The sequence below is a fragment of the Podarcis filfolensis genome (assembly GCF_964270895.1).
Source record: "Podarcis filfolensis genome assembly, chromosome: 1".
Classification (NCBI taxonomy): domain Eukaryota; kingdom Metazoa; phylum Chordata; class Lepidosauria; order Squamata; family Lacertidae; genus Podarcis; species Podarcis filfolensis.
Genome location: NC_139604.1, coordinates 133,055,151 through 133,069,417, shown reverse-complemented (window position 1 = coordinate 133,069,417; position 14,267 = coordinate 133,055,151). Strand labels below are relative to the sequence as shown.

The 14,267-nt window shown below is 48.2% G+C and overlaps 1 protein-coding gene across 2 annotated transcripts in view; it reads right to left on the bottom strand.

Annotated features, from left to right (window-relative positions):
* The window catches only part of L2HGDH (L-2-hydroxyglutarate dehydrogenase), a 26,147-nt gene continuing 11,880 nt past the window's right edge, over window positions 1–14,267 (bottom strand). For both annotated transcript variants that reach the window (XM_083619309.1, XM_083619308.1), the window contains exons 5-10: window positions 13,551–13,713; window positions 11,668–11,702; window positions 10,705–10,872; window positions 3,070–3,227; window positions 1,996–2,127; window positions 1–1,314 (exon numbers count right to left, since the gene is read on the bottom strand). In XM_083619309.1, coding sequence (XP_083475435.1) covers window positions 1,119–1,314; window positions 1,996–2,127; window positions 3,070–3,227; window positions 10,705–10,872; window positions 11,668–11,702; window positions 13,551–13,713 — 852 coding nt within the window. In that variant the 3' untranslated portion in view covers window positions 1–1,118. The remainder of the gene's footprint in view (window positions 1,315–1,995; window positions 2,128–3,069; window positions 3,228–10,704; window positions 10,873–11,667; window positions 11,703–13,550; window positions 13,714–14,267) is intronic.

Genomic DNA, 14,267 nt, shown 5'->3' with positions numbered 1-14,267 from the left:
TTTGCGTTTATGCAACAGCTTTTGTGTAAGTTTATTGATCATTGTAATGCACAAGTTTTGCATGAATTCACATTCTAAAAATGGAGATCCATATCATGGCTGTTTTTGCTTCTAATCGTATAGCCCCATTATCTCTTGTTTTATAAAAAAAGCTTGCATTTAATTAGATAAAACTTATTTTTCCTGATCTTTGCATATCTGGACTATTCAGTAAATGAAGATTGTGTGCATATGTAGATCTAATCAGAAAATGACACACCGATTTGCTTGCCCATTTTCAATGAAGACTGAACCAGAAAAACCCTCCAAAGAAAAAGCACCACTTGCTGTGACCAAACCACTCCGTGCATCCAATATTTAGAGGACTATCTATTACTGTCCTCCAGCACACCTCTCAGCTACTCAGTGGGGCTTAGAATGGTAGAATTGTAAGGTTGGAAGGGATCCCGAGGGGCATCTAGTCCAACCCCCCACGAGCACTTCCTATGTTCTGCAAGTTGGAAGGTGGGAATCACATTCAGTACTCTGATAAACAGGTATCCTTCCCTGGGGCTCAGGGCACACTGGCAATGGTACCACCCGCCTGTTATTGCAATTGCCACAACCCACAGTGTGGCCTGGCAAGGGCAGGGAGAAAGACAGAGTTGTGGGTTTACCGTGTTTTGGGCAGACAACCCCCTTTTTGTGGAGAGCAGGCTGTGTTCCTTCTGTGCCTTTTTCAGGTGATTTTGGGATGGAGGGAAATTAAAACATCCACAGCGCCTGCATACCCAGTTAGTTCAAAAGCGAAATTATAAGGAGAAAGAGTGGTGATGTCTGCTGCTCTAACTGCATTCCTGAGTACACCACAGGGCCAAATTAATCTCTTCTGCCAAATTAATATGGCGTCTAATGGACCTGACTAGTGTTCACTGTGTTTGACCTTGCGTGGCATGACTTCTGAGGTTCATCGGAATATTGCAAAGCTTGAGGCTTCTGCAAGGCGATAATCCAGTTGGCAGCCTCTCTTTCTGATTGCTTCTCCCCAACAGGCCACCTCCCTGTCTTTTCCTTGACTGCCACCCTTCCAAGCACAGTGTCTGAACACAAAAGAGATCCAACGGGCCTCCAGGATTCCATCAGAGCTCAAATCTCCGCTCCACCTCGTTAGCGATCATTTTCGCAATGGCAAGGGAGGAGGTAGCAGCAGGTGAAGGGGCATTTCTGACATGGAGGATTCGGCTGCCGATGTCTCCAGTGCCTCCGTCAAACACAAAGTCGTCGATCAAGTTTCCGTCATTGTCCAAGGCCTGAGCTCTGACACCAGCTGGGCCTCTGCAAAAAGAAAGGAGAAGCTGGGCATTCAAACAGGGCAAAGTGGACCTTGAATTGTATCTCTGATTATCACAGCTAATGCAACAGGAGACTTGGGACCCGGCCTGCTTGTCTAGGAACAAAATGCTTAAATTGCTATTAGACCCTACTGATGCTCATATGCTGTTTTAAGTGGAAACTGCGTATCTCAGGCGCTTTTTAAAATTTATTAGAGTTTGGATTTGGATTTGATATCCCGCTTTATCACTACCCGAAGGAGTCTCAAAGCGGCTCACATTCTCCTTTCCCTTCCTCCCCCACACCAAACACTCTGTGAGGTGAGTGGGGCTGAGAGACTTCAGAGAAGTGTGACTGGCCCAAGGTCACCCAGCAGCTGCATGTGGAGGAGCGAGGAAGCAAACCCGGTTCACCAGATTACAAGTCCACCGCTCTTAACCACTACACCACACTGGCTCTCACTGGCTCTATATACTAGATTTATATACCATCCTTTATCCAACATCACTGTCGGAGGTGGTATGCATCTGAATGCCAGCTGCTGGGAATCGCAGGTCAGGAGAGCCCTGCCATTGCTTTCAGGCTTCCCAGAAGTGGGATCTGTTTGGCCACTGTGAGAACCAGGTGCAGGACTTGCAGCCGGGCTCTTCTCTTCCGTGATGTCTAAATCCCCAAAAGGATTACCTGAGTATATCATCGATGGTAACTTCTGGTATAAATTTCTGCAGCTGCTTCACCTGAGCACTAAGGAAACACGCTCTGTACATTTCTCCCATTCCATAAGAGAAGTTCCTCAACACCAGCTTCCATAGGCCACTGGGGAGAGAAAGCAACATTTATTGCAAGTAGCTTCCATTCATAGATAGATAGATAGATAGGTAGATATGTACATACACATGCATGCAAACACACACACACACAAGTGTAAAGGAAAAATGTAAGCAGAGCAGTCAAAAATGAAAGAAATGCAAAAAAAGTCCCTCATGATGAAGTGTAAACTATTTGCAGTTACCATTCACAAAGCAGGGTGGATAAAAATCAATGATTTTTTTTTAAAAAAAAAATATCGGATTTTTAAAAATTCAAATCAGATTTTTTTGATTTAAATCGGATTTTTAAAATAAAATGCTTTTGGAGGAAAAAGCTTTCTAAAGATTTTTAAATTTTCTATTTAAGTTACATTATAGTCCAAAGGCTATTCATCAGGAAATAATGATTTGTTTTAAGTTTTTCATGTGTGCTAAAACTCAGTCTAAGGGTTTTTTTTTTTAAGTTAAAAAAATAGTTTAACCACATCAGTTAACATTAAAAAACCTGTTCAACTTTGAAGGCGCTACCAAACTCTCATTTTTATAACAGCTATGGTAGTCCCTCACTAACACTGTATGTTACAGGCATGCTTAATGCTTTTTTAAAAAGTGACAAGATTTTGGTCCTTAGCTCCGAGATGCAGCCAAAGTCAAGGGCTCGGGGGCTGGCTGACTTAAGAGGAAAGAGCAAGAATACAGGGAAAAAAATATATTACAGAAACTGTACCCACCCCCTGGTGTTCCCTGCAGCATCAGAAATGCACATGCTCAACCCATAACACCCTGGAGAACAACCTATGCAAGAAGCAGGTGTCCATCGCCCATAGTAAGCAGCGTGATGCTTCCTGGGATTACTATAGTTCATACTACAGACTGCAGAAAGTGGAGCAGGGCAGAGGTAATGAGATTCTCGCTCTACACCTGCAGATGAATGGAAAGAGGACACTACCTGTAAGCCGCCGCGTCTACAAAGTCTTGGAAACTGAAGTCATAAAATCTGTAGCCCTCTCGCTTGAAGGCAAGCACGGCGTTAGGCCCGAGCCAAACACTGCCATCCATCCTCGGGGTGAAATGGATACCCAGGAAGGGGAAACGGGGATCAGGCACCTAAAGCATGAGAAACACACTCGGGAGTCAAAACGCATTTGAAAGAACCACACTCCGCATCACACAAGAATGGCCCAAGGAGCATCTCTCTGAATGGCGCAAACCAAAGAAAACATTGAAAAGAAGGGAGCAGGCTTGTCTCTCTCACACACCCTCTTTTTAAATGAAAGATGGGGATCTGGCAATTATAGTTCATCAGGTAGAGCTCCCTCCCCCCATGTGTCTCAGTGCCAATCTTTGTGGAGTTCTTTAGGCTAGGCACATCACATGATAAATATGAGCCACAACATTTGTAGTCACACACTTCTTCTTTTCTGCCCTCCCAAGATTAGTGCATGTGTGGACCTAAATACATCTCCGAGGCCAGCTTCATTACTACCAGATAAATGAAGTCTTCAAACAGGACAGGAAAATTGGCTTCCAGGTGGAGAGGTCAAAATTAGAAACAGAGCTTTTGGAACCCAATACTAAGAATCTGTCAAGAATGTATAACTTGCTGTTGAAATGGAATACACAGGATGAGATGGTTAAATCAGCTATGATTAAATGGGCACAAGACATTGGGCATGACATTATGTTTGCTGACTGGGAACAGTTATGGACTACCGGTATAAAGTTTACGGCATGTAATGCCTTAAGAGAGAACATTATGAAAATGATTTATAGGTGGTACATGACCCCAGTCAAGCTTGCAAAAATCTATCATACGCCCAATAATAAATGTTGGAAATGTAAGGAAACGGAAGGTACTTTCTACCACCTTTGGTGGACGTGCCCAAGGATCAAGGTCTTCTGGGAAATTATTTATAATGAAATGAAAAAGGTGCTTAAATGCACTTTCGTGAAGAAACCAGAGGCCTTTCTCCTGGGCATGGTAGGCCAATTGGTGTCAAGGAAAGATAGGACGTTTTTTATGTATGCGACAACAGCAGCAAGAGTTCTTTTAGCAAAGTATTGGAAGACACAAGAGCTACCCACGCTGGAAGAATGGCAGACAAAGGTGATAGACTATATGGGACTGGCTGAGATGACTGGCAGAATCCGTGACCAAGGGAAAGAGACGGTGGAAGAAGATTGGAAGAAATTTAAAGTTTATCTTAAGAACTGTTGTAAAATTAATGAGTGCTAAAATGTCATGGGTAATGTAAAACAGAATTGCAGTGATAAGTAATTGGATAAGAGGAAAAAGATCAGAAATTGTATTACAAGTATTGAAATTAGGGGTTGCTGGGAAAATTTAAAACAGGGATGCAGAAAAGGGAGGTATGGGGAAGTCGTTGAAACAAGGTTTAAGAAAAAGAGGTTAAGAAATTATACGTGTTTATATGTTTCTTTGTTTATGTATTGTCTTGTATTGTTTTTTAATATGTGTTGGAAAATTAATAAAAATTTATATATAAATGTGATGGGATGGTGAGCTGCTTGTGCGTAAAATCCTGATCCCTCAGAGTTTGGCTAAGTCCCCAAACCTCTGTCTGTGATGGAGCTCCTTAAGCATGGCTCCATCAATCGCTCGTTGAATCGGACAGTGGGCGTTTACGGAACTTCTTCCAGCATAAAAGCTCCTTAACGGAAACGCGTCTTCTGGACTCTCGGCGTGACAGTTTCCGCCGAGGAGTGGGTGTCCCTACGGGAGGTCCTGAAACCTCCCCACTGTTCTCGCTTGAAGTGTCTCTGAGCCCTCCCTCTGACTCACTTTCCCTTGGAACTCCACTTCTCCCCCTGCTGGTCCCCTCCTCCGCTGAGTGGTCTCTCTCACCCTCCATGAGCCCTTTCACCTCCTTCGTCTCAGATGACAGTTCCCTGACATCCACCTCCCCTCCAGGGCCCCCTTCACCCCCTTCCCTCCCCTCCTCTGCGGGAGGCGAGGGAGCAAAACCCCTGAAGGAACCTCCCTCATCTTCCGAAGTTTCGAACACTTCCCTCCACCTTTTGCTGTTTCCGGTTTCCAAGTACTCCTCCTCCTCGGAGTCTGTACCTCCTTCCACCTCCGATTCCCTGAATCCCTCCAGTTCCTCCTCATCGTCGGTGGTGCCAAAGTACTCCCTCCGGAACCTCGCTACTGGCTGAGGTTTCCTGGGGAACCTTTGGTGGAACGTTTCGATCAAGACCTCGTCATGGACCTCCTCTGCCTTCACCCAGGTGTTTTCCGACTCCGGTTCCCCTTCCCACTCGACCAAATACTCCACCTGATTACCCTTCCACCTGGAGTCGATGATTTCCGCCACATAGTTGCGGCTTTCCCTTTCTTCTATGGCTGGCCCCCGTGTGGATACCCCTTCACCTTCCCCCCTGTATGGTGACAGTAATGACCTGTGGAATACTGGGTGCAGTTTCATGTGGTTCGGTAACCGGAGTCTGAAAGCCACTGGGTTGACCTGTTGGATGACCTCAAATGGTCCCAATCTTTTGGGTCTCAATTTCTTGCAACCCCCCTTGAACGGCAATCCTTGGGTAGATAGCCAGACCCGACTCCCCACCCTAATTGTTTCACCTTCCCTTCTGCTCTTGTCTGCCTGCCTCTTATATTCTTCTTTGGCCCTTTCTAAGTTGTGTTGGAGTTGACGATGGATCGCTTCCATTTCCTCTACAAAAAGTTCAGCGGCCGGAACACTCCATCTCTCTCCTCCTTCCCCTGGAAACGCCCTGGGGTGGCACCCATAATTAGCCAAAAAGGGGCTCATCCCGGTGGACACATTCTCTGCATTATTGTAAGCAAATTCCGCTAGTGCCAACTTTTCGACCCAATCGTTTTCTCTGTCATTGACATAACACCTCAGGTATTGTTGAAGGATACCGTTTGCCCTCTCCGCCTGCCCATTGGTCTCAGGGTGCCTGGCAGTCGAAAAGTTGACCTCTACGTGCAACAAGCTCATAAGCTTCCTCCAGAATCTGGACGTGAACTGTTTCCCTCTGTCGGAAACTAGCCTCAAGGGGGCGCCATGCAGCCTAAAAATATGTTCTACAAACAATTTCGCTGTCTCTTCCGCCGTGACTGCATGTGAGCAAGCTACAAAGTGACCCATCTTAGTTAACTGGTCTACTACGACTAGTATGGCGGTTTTCCCCTGGGATTTGGGCAGATCAGTCATAAAATCTATCGACACCGCCTCCCACGGTCGTTCTGGTGTGGGTAACGGTTCTAATAACCCCGCTGGTGCCCGCCTTTCTCCTTTGGCTCTCTGGCATTGGTCACACCTTCTCACATACTCCCGTACATCCTCCCTCACCTTGGGCCACCAAAACTCCCTGGTCACCAACCACATGGTCTTGTGTTGCCCAAAATGCCCCGCTGTGGGATTGTCGTGCAGCTGTTTGAGTACTCTCCCCCTCAATTCCCCTTCGGGTATATATAGCGCCCCTTTGTAATACAATGCCCCGTTTCTTTCTTCAAAACCTCCGGGGTCTTCTCCCTCTCTCCTTAAACCTCTGAGCTTATCCTGGGCGTACTCATCATTTACCGTTCCCTCTACCAGTTCTCTTTGCCCCACCCAGGCCGCACCACACACCCAGTGGTCCTCTGGGATAATATGTCTCTCTTCTGGCGCTCCCTCCCCCTCCAAATATTCAGGTTTGCGAGAGAGAGCGTCCGCTCTGATGTTTTCTGGACCTGGCACATAGCAGATTTCAAAATGGAATTTGGAGAACTCCTGGGCCCATCTCACTTGGCGTTGGTTGAGCACTCGTGCCGTTCTCCAATACTCCAAATTCTTGTGGTCCGTACACACTTGCACCTTATGCTGTGCGCCAATTAGTAAGTGTCTCCATCTCCGGAACGCTTCGTGAATGGCGAGTAGTTCTCGGTCATATACCGTGTAGTTCCTCTCGGATTTGTTCAGCTTACGCGAAAAGAAGGCACACGGTCTCCATTCCGACTCATTGCTCCCTGGCTGAAGCAGCACCGCCCCCACCGCCCGGTCTGAGGCATCAGTTTCCACTCTCATGGGTTTTTGTAAATCCACATGCAGGAGCTGTTCTTCCGAAGCGAATGCCTTTTTCAATTCCTCAAAAGCGTGCTCCGCCTCCGCCGTCCAAACGAATTTCTTCTTGCTGCTTAGACAGTCCGTGATGGGAGCCGTTAAGTGGGCAAAGTTCTTGATGAATTTACGGTAAAAGTTCCCAAACCCTAAGAACCTTTGCACATCTTTTTTCGTTTTCGGTGTCTTCCATTCCAGCACCGCCTGGACCTTGCCTGGATCCATGGCTAATCCCTTGTCTGATAGGCGGTACCCCAGGAATTCCACCTCCTTGGTGTGGAACTGACACTTCTCCAATTTCACCCACAACTGGTTTGCTTGCAGCTGGCTCAGCACTTCCCTGACATCCTTTACATGCTGCTCCTCATTCTCTGAATATATCAGCACGTCATCGAGGAATGCCACGCAATTCTTGTAGAGCAAAGGTCCCAGTACATGGTTCATGAGCGATTGAAAACAGGCGGAGCCTGCTTGTAATCCAAAGGGCATGACAAGATATTCGAAAGCCCCTAGGGGGGTGAACATCGTTGTCTTCCATTCATCCCCCTTCTTTATTCGTATCAGGTTGTACGCTCCTCTCAGGTCCAGTTTCGTGAATATCTTTCCCTTCCTCACCCTGGTCAAAATGTCATCAATCCTGGGCATGGGGAAAGTCACTGGTTCTGACACGGCATTCAGCCGCCGGTAGTCCACGACCAATCTCGGTTTATCCGTGTTTTTTTTGTCCACAAAAAACACTGGGCTGCCCCCCACCGCTCTGGACTCTCTGATGAAACCTCTCTTCAGGTTTTTGTCAATAAACTCCCTCAACTCCTGCATTTCCCTGTCTGACATGGCGTACAGCTTGCCCACGGGGAGCTGGGCCCCAGGGACCAGGTTAATTTGGCAGTCAAAGTCTCTATGCGGTGGTAGTTTATCTGCTTCCCTTTCGCTGAAGACCTTGCTCAGGTCAGCGTATTGTTTGGGCACCTTCCCTTTGTCCGCCACTTCCGTCCCTGCTAGGGAGGCTTTTGCCCCTTCTGGCACCTTTCCCTCTTTGCAGTGTTCCAGGCAATGTGCTGACCCAAAGGAGACCACTCTCTGATGCCAGCCCACTAGCGGGTCATGCAACGCTAGCCAGCTCATTCCCAAATGTAGCCCCCAATGTAGCCCCTCCCAGGGTGGCTACATTGAACGCTATCCTTTCGGTGTGCCTTGCCACCCTCATAACCATTGGGACGGTCTGTAGGCTAACTTCTCCCCCCAACAGCTCCCTCCCATCGATCGTGGTGACCTGCAGGGGGTTGCTTAAAGGGAGTGTCTGTATCTGGTGTTCAGCTGCAAACTCCTTGCTCATAAAATTACAGGAGCTGCCTGAGTCCAACAGCGCTTTGGTCTTTAGTGGGTATCCGTTTGCCAGCTCTAGCAACACCTCTATTACTAGGGCTGGTCTTGGAGGTTCCGGAGTGGGCACTTTTACTGCTCCTTGGCCTGTCTGCAGTGCCCTGACAGTGGCAGACAGGCGTTGGCTTTTACTGGCTCCTGGACTTCCTCCTCCTTCCCCCCAACAGCTCCCGCCATCCCTTGCCATTCCTTTCTTTGCGGGCAGACTCTGGCAAAGTGACCTGGCTGCTGGCAGAGATAACATTTCTTGGCGCTCTTTCCCTCCTTCTTCCTCCCTTCACTGGGATTTGAAACTGCGCGCGCACGCGCTGTTCCAACTTCCATCGGCTCTCCGGGCGGGAAACTTGGTTCTGGAATCTCTGGAATGCGGAAATCCCTCCAACGCTCTCCTTTCCCCTCCCGCTTCTCCAAGGCTCTTGCCTCCTGGCGCGCTCCAATGGTCAGCGCTGATTTGGTCAGCTGGTCCATAGACTCCGCCCTGGGCGCCCGGGAAAGTTCGTCTTTCACCGCCGAAGAAAGCCCCTCTTCAAAGAGCATTTGAATGGGTTCCGCCGATAAGTCCCACCCCAATTTATGTATCAACATTGTAAACTCAGTCCAGTACTCACGAACCGGTCGGCTCCCCTGTTTGCAAGCCATCAATTGCCTGCGCACCAGTCCCTGTTCAATCTCGCTGGAAAACATCAAATCCATGGCGCGAAAAAACTTCCTCGCGTCCTTCAGCATGTCACTATTCCCTGCCATCAGGGGCCTCACCCAGTCTCTCGCCCCCCCTTCGAGATGGCCAATCACAAACGCCACTCGCAATGCCTCATCGGGAAAGTCGTTAAACTGCAGTTCGAGAGCATACTGCATCTCTGTCCTAAAGGCTTGGTAGTTCCTGGGGTCCCCCCCAAACTTCTGCACCATTCCTGGCATCTTTCTTGCTAGTGTAGCGCCTTTTGCCTTTTCTGCATCCTGCGCCCTCCTTTCTTCTAGCCTCGCCGTTTGCATTGCTAGCTGGAGTTCCAACACTCTGTACCTTTCTTCCAGACTTGGACTTTCTCCAGCTCCTGCTGCTCCTCCGGCTCCGGCTGGGTTGCTCATGATGCCTCTCTGCACAAGCTGCTTTCAGGGACTGTCCGATTGCTGTGATGGGATGGTGAGCTGCTTGTGCGTAAAATCCTGATCCCTCAGAGTTTGGCTAAGTCCCCAAACCTCTGTCTGTGATGGAGCTCCTTAAGCATGGCTCCATCAATCGCTCGTTGAATCGGACAGTGGGCGTTTACGGAACTTCTTCCAGCATAAAAGCTCCTTAACGGAAACGCGTCTTCTGGACTCTCGGCGTGACAGTTTCCGCCGAGGAGTGGGTGTCCCTACGGGAGGTCCTGAAACCTCCCCACTGTTCTCGCTTGAAGTGTCTCTGAGCCCTCCCTCTGACTCACTTTCCCTTGGAACTCCACTTCTCCCCCTGCTGGTCCCCTCCTCCGCTGAGTGGTCTCTCTCACCCTCCATGAGCCCTTTCACCTCCTTTGTCTCAGATGACAGTTCCCTGACAATAAATAAATAAATAAATAAATAAATACATACATACATCTCCGAGGATTTTGTCTATCGAGATAAAAACTCTTACTTAGCTAAATGTACGGATATATAAAAATCAGCATCCTGGGGGTGTGTGGAGAGAGATGCTTTTAAGTCAGAATGGAGGAAAGGGAAATTGGCAGCAGTAACTTGGAATATTCTGGGAAATTGCTTAGAGCAGCCGACATTTCCCAAATATACCCTCTCTAAAGCAGACTGGTTCAAGATTAGGTAATTTCAATATCTATATAACTTTCCCACCGGCATTGTACGTGTCTTTGACCACCAAAGCCACAGGACTCATCTTCCGGGTGGTTGAGAAGGATTCTCAGAAGAGGACAATCCCAAGGTTCATTAGAGGAAAGCCAAAATAGTTCAAATAGGCTAAAGTTTGCAGAGTGGATCTGCCCTGAAACTAGAAGGCCTCTCACACCATGTGTACAGCTTAGTAAATATTAAATATTGTATTAAATAAATATTAAATAAATAACACCAGTACTCAACGCATCCAGAAGCACCAGGGGCTTTCTCAAGCTCTCCGTAAACTGACGTACCGGATAAATATTTCCTTTTACCAAATAGCACTTCTCTGGCTTCAGCACCAAGTAATCTCCCCGGAATGGAACAATGCGAGGCTCTGGGCTGCAGCCACTGATCTGAGAGATGCGGTCCGAATAAAGCCCTGCACAGGACACAAGATGCCGACAATAGATTTCCTCCCCCTGCGCAAAAGAAGATGTCGAGGCTCAGCAAAACTACAGCTCCATCTAACATCGTCACAAAACCAGCTGACCTGCTAGGCTGTCTGTTTATCCTTCCATTTCCACACCTTCTAGCCTGCTGCTCCCCATGCTTGAAGGCACCTGCTCTAGTGTGAAAGGTGAAGAGGCCTGATCTTGACCAGGAGTGGTCTGACAGGCCAAAGAGCACCTGGCAGGCTCTTCAGGACCACGGAGAGCTCCTGGAGGAGGCTGGTGTGGCAGCCTGGAACCCCCAGTTGGTCCTCAATGGGTGACCTTCCAGTGTCTTTTCTGTTTCTTCGCAGGGGAGCAAGGGGTCTTAGGCAGCTGCCGCGCAGTCAGAACTGCAGATTCAGGTTCCACATGAGAAGTGCTTGAGGTCCTTCAAGGGCAGAGTCATAGAATCACAGAATTGTAGAGTTGGAAGGGACCCCAAGGGTCATCCAGTCCAGCCCCTGCTATGCAGGGATCTCAATTCCATGACCGATGACCATCCAACCTCCGCTTAAAACCCTCCAATGAAGGAGAGTCCACCACGTTCCGGGCGAGTCAGGCACCATCCTCTCTTAAGACTAGACCTTGAGCAGGGAAAGGACTATGAAGCCCTCGAGGCAAGAGCCACTTGAGTCACATTAATAGCTATCTCAAACTGTTTTTGTGGCGACGACAGCCATCGTGGTTAAAGTATTTGTACGCCTGACATGCGACAAATGCCAAAACACAAAGAAAATATTCTGCACTTGAAAAGTAAAATATAATCTGAAAGCTTGGACTTACCTTTGAGTTTCTAACAACAATTGGATATTTCATCCCTGTAAATAATAAAATGAAAACTATAAATGGCACACATAAAACAACTACATATAAACAGAACATCTGAACCACAAGGACAAAACAGAAGAACTTGTCAGGCAGATTCAAGGCCCTAAATACTTATAATAATATAATAATAATAATTTCTTATTTATACCCCGCCCATCTGGCTGAGTTTCCCCAGCCACTCTGGGCAGCTCCCAATCAAGTATTAAAAACAATACAGCGTTAAATATTAAAAACTTCCCTGAACAGGGCTGCCTTCAGATGTCTTTTAAAAATAGGATAGTTACTTATTTCCTTCACATCTGAAGGAATTCCACAGGATGCAATTACACAGGATGGGCGCCACTACCAAGAAGGCCCTCTGTCTGGTTCCCTGTAACTTTACTTCTCGCAATGAGGGAACCGCCAGAAGGCCCTCGGCACTAGATCTCAGTGTCTGGGCTGAATGATGGAGGTGGAGATGCTCCTTCCGGTATACTGGACCGAGGCCGTTTAGGGCTTTCAAGATCAGCACCAACACTTTGAATTGTGCTTGGAAATGTACTGAGAGCCAATGTAGGTCTTTCAAGACCAGTGTTATGTGGTCCCGGCGGCCACTCCCAGTCACCAGTCTAGCTGCCGCAGCCCAGGATAAAAACAAAGCTGTACCCAGCAGAATGGAACAGGAGTTTTCACCAGCCTTCTAATTCCAGGGTCAGGATATTTGTCCCTCTAGGCCAGTATTATCTGCTGTGACGGGCAATAGATCTCCAGCATCTCAGGCAGAGAGGAGAGGGGCAAGAGAGACTGGGGATTGAACCTGAAACCTTCTGAATACAAGGGAGGTTCTCTGCTACTGAAATAGAGTTTCTACCCTTAAAGAGAGCAAACTGCTCTTTCAGAAGTGACCCATAAGCAAGAGGCCTTTAGCTTTCCTCTTTCACCCTCTCCTTGCCTCTCCCTCCACACAGCCTCTACTGCTCTGGAGACTCAGATGGTGACAAATAGTCACATTTTCTATGTACCCACAATACAAAATAGTCAGATCACATCTTGCACCGGATTTGGAACGGGCCAAAAAAGAGAATGTGCCATCATCCCGTTTTAGCAAAAAGTTTCAGAAAATGGCTTCAGTTCCAAGGCACCAGCTGTGTTTTAAAATAATTTTAGAATGCCTACTATAAACTAAGTGGGATGCAGGTGGCGCTGTGGGTTAAACCACAGAGCCTAGGACTTGCAGATCAGCAGGTCGGCGGTTCGAATCCCCGCAATGACGGGGTGAGCTCCTGTTGCTCGGTCCCTGTTCCTGCCAACCTAGCAGTTTGAAAGCACATCAAAGTGCAAGTAGATAAATAGGTACTGCTCCGGCAGGAAGGTAAATGGCGTTTCCATGCACTGCTCTGGTTCGCCAGAAGCGGCTTAGTCCTGCTGGCCACATGACCTGGAAGCTGTATGCCAGCTCCCTTGGCCAGTAAAGCGAGATGAGTGCCGCAACCCCAGAGTCGGTCAAGACTGGACCTAATGATCAGGGGTCCCTTTACCTTTGCTATAAACTAACGATTTCCTATTTAACTGCAAGGAAGAAAAGTTTACTGAATTGCCACAGCGCTCTCTCAGCTACGGCTTCATTGAATTTAGGCTATGGGCTAGTTCTGGAATTTTGCATCTCCCCGGATGGTCTCTAAAGCAATTCCTGCGTCCACCTGAAAACATTCCACGTCGCTCCCCTAGATCATCCCATGAACCGCAGGATCTCCTGAGAGGCTGTGAGCTCCAGGACTGCATATCACCACAAAACCTCACGGAGAAAGACTGCCAAAGTGGGAAGGAAGGACAAAGAAGTTGGAAGGAAAGCTCCTTACCATCTTCACTTCCAGCAGGACTTTCTTTGGCCATTTCCATGCCCTTGACCTCAAAGTCCGTCAAAACAGTCCCTCCGGCTGCCTGGAAATCCTCAGCGTAGGCAAAGGCCACCTGCCTGTAGTTCACAATGCCTGTGTACGGCGAGTCCAGGGCCATCAAACCCTGAAAAGGCATTCAAAGGGATTTAGGGCCACAGAGAGTTTTAAAGCAGGAGGAAGACAGAAAGGCCCCGTATCAGGCCTGCTGAGAAGCTGCCAGTCCAGACAGGCTCCTAAGCAGCACTCTTGAGCAGTAAACATAAAGGACCTCCAATTCCCAGTCAGTTGCTGGGGGTTGCAAGCAGGAGAGAGCTTGTGGGCTCCCCACAGACATCTGCTTGGCCGCTGCGGGAGGCCCCCTTTAGCTTGGTCCAGCAGGGCTTATATACCGTATTTTTCACTCTATAGGGCACACCAGACGATATGACGCACCTAGTTTGGGGGGGAGGAAACAAGAAAAAAAAATTCTGAATCCCAGAAGCCAGAACAGCAAGAGGGATCTGGCTTCTGGGATAGCCTCTTGCTGTTCTGGCTTCTGGGATAGCCACTGGGATAGCTGGGATAGCTTTGCGCAAAGCCTCCGCAGGGCACGGGGAGCCTTCATCCCCGTGCCCTGCAGAGGCTTCGCGGGGCCATCCAAAAGCCAGAATAGCTAGAGGGAACGCTGCGCAGCGCTCC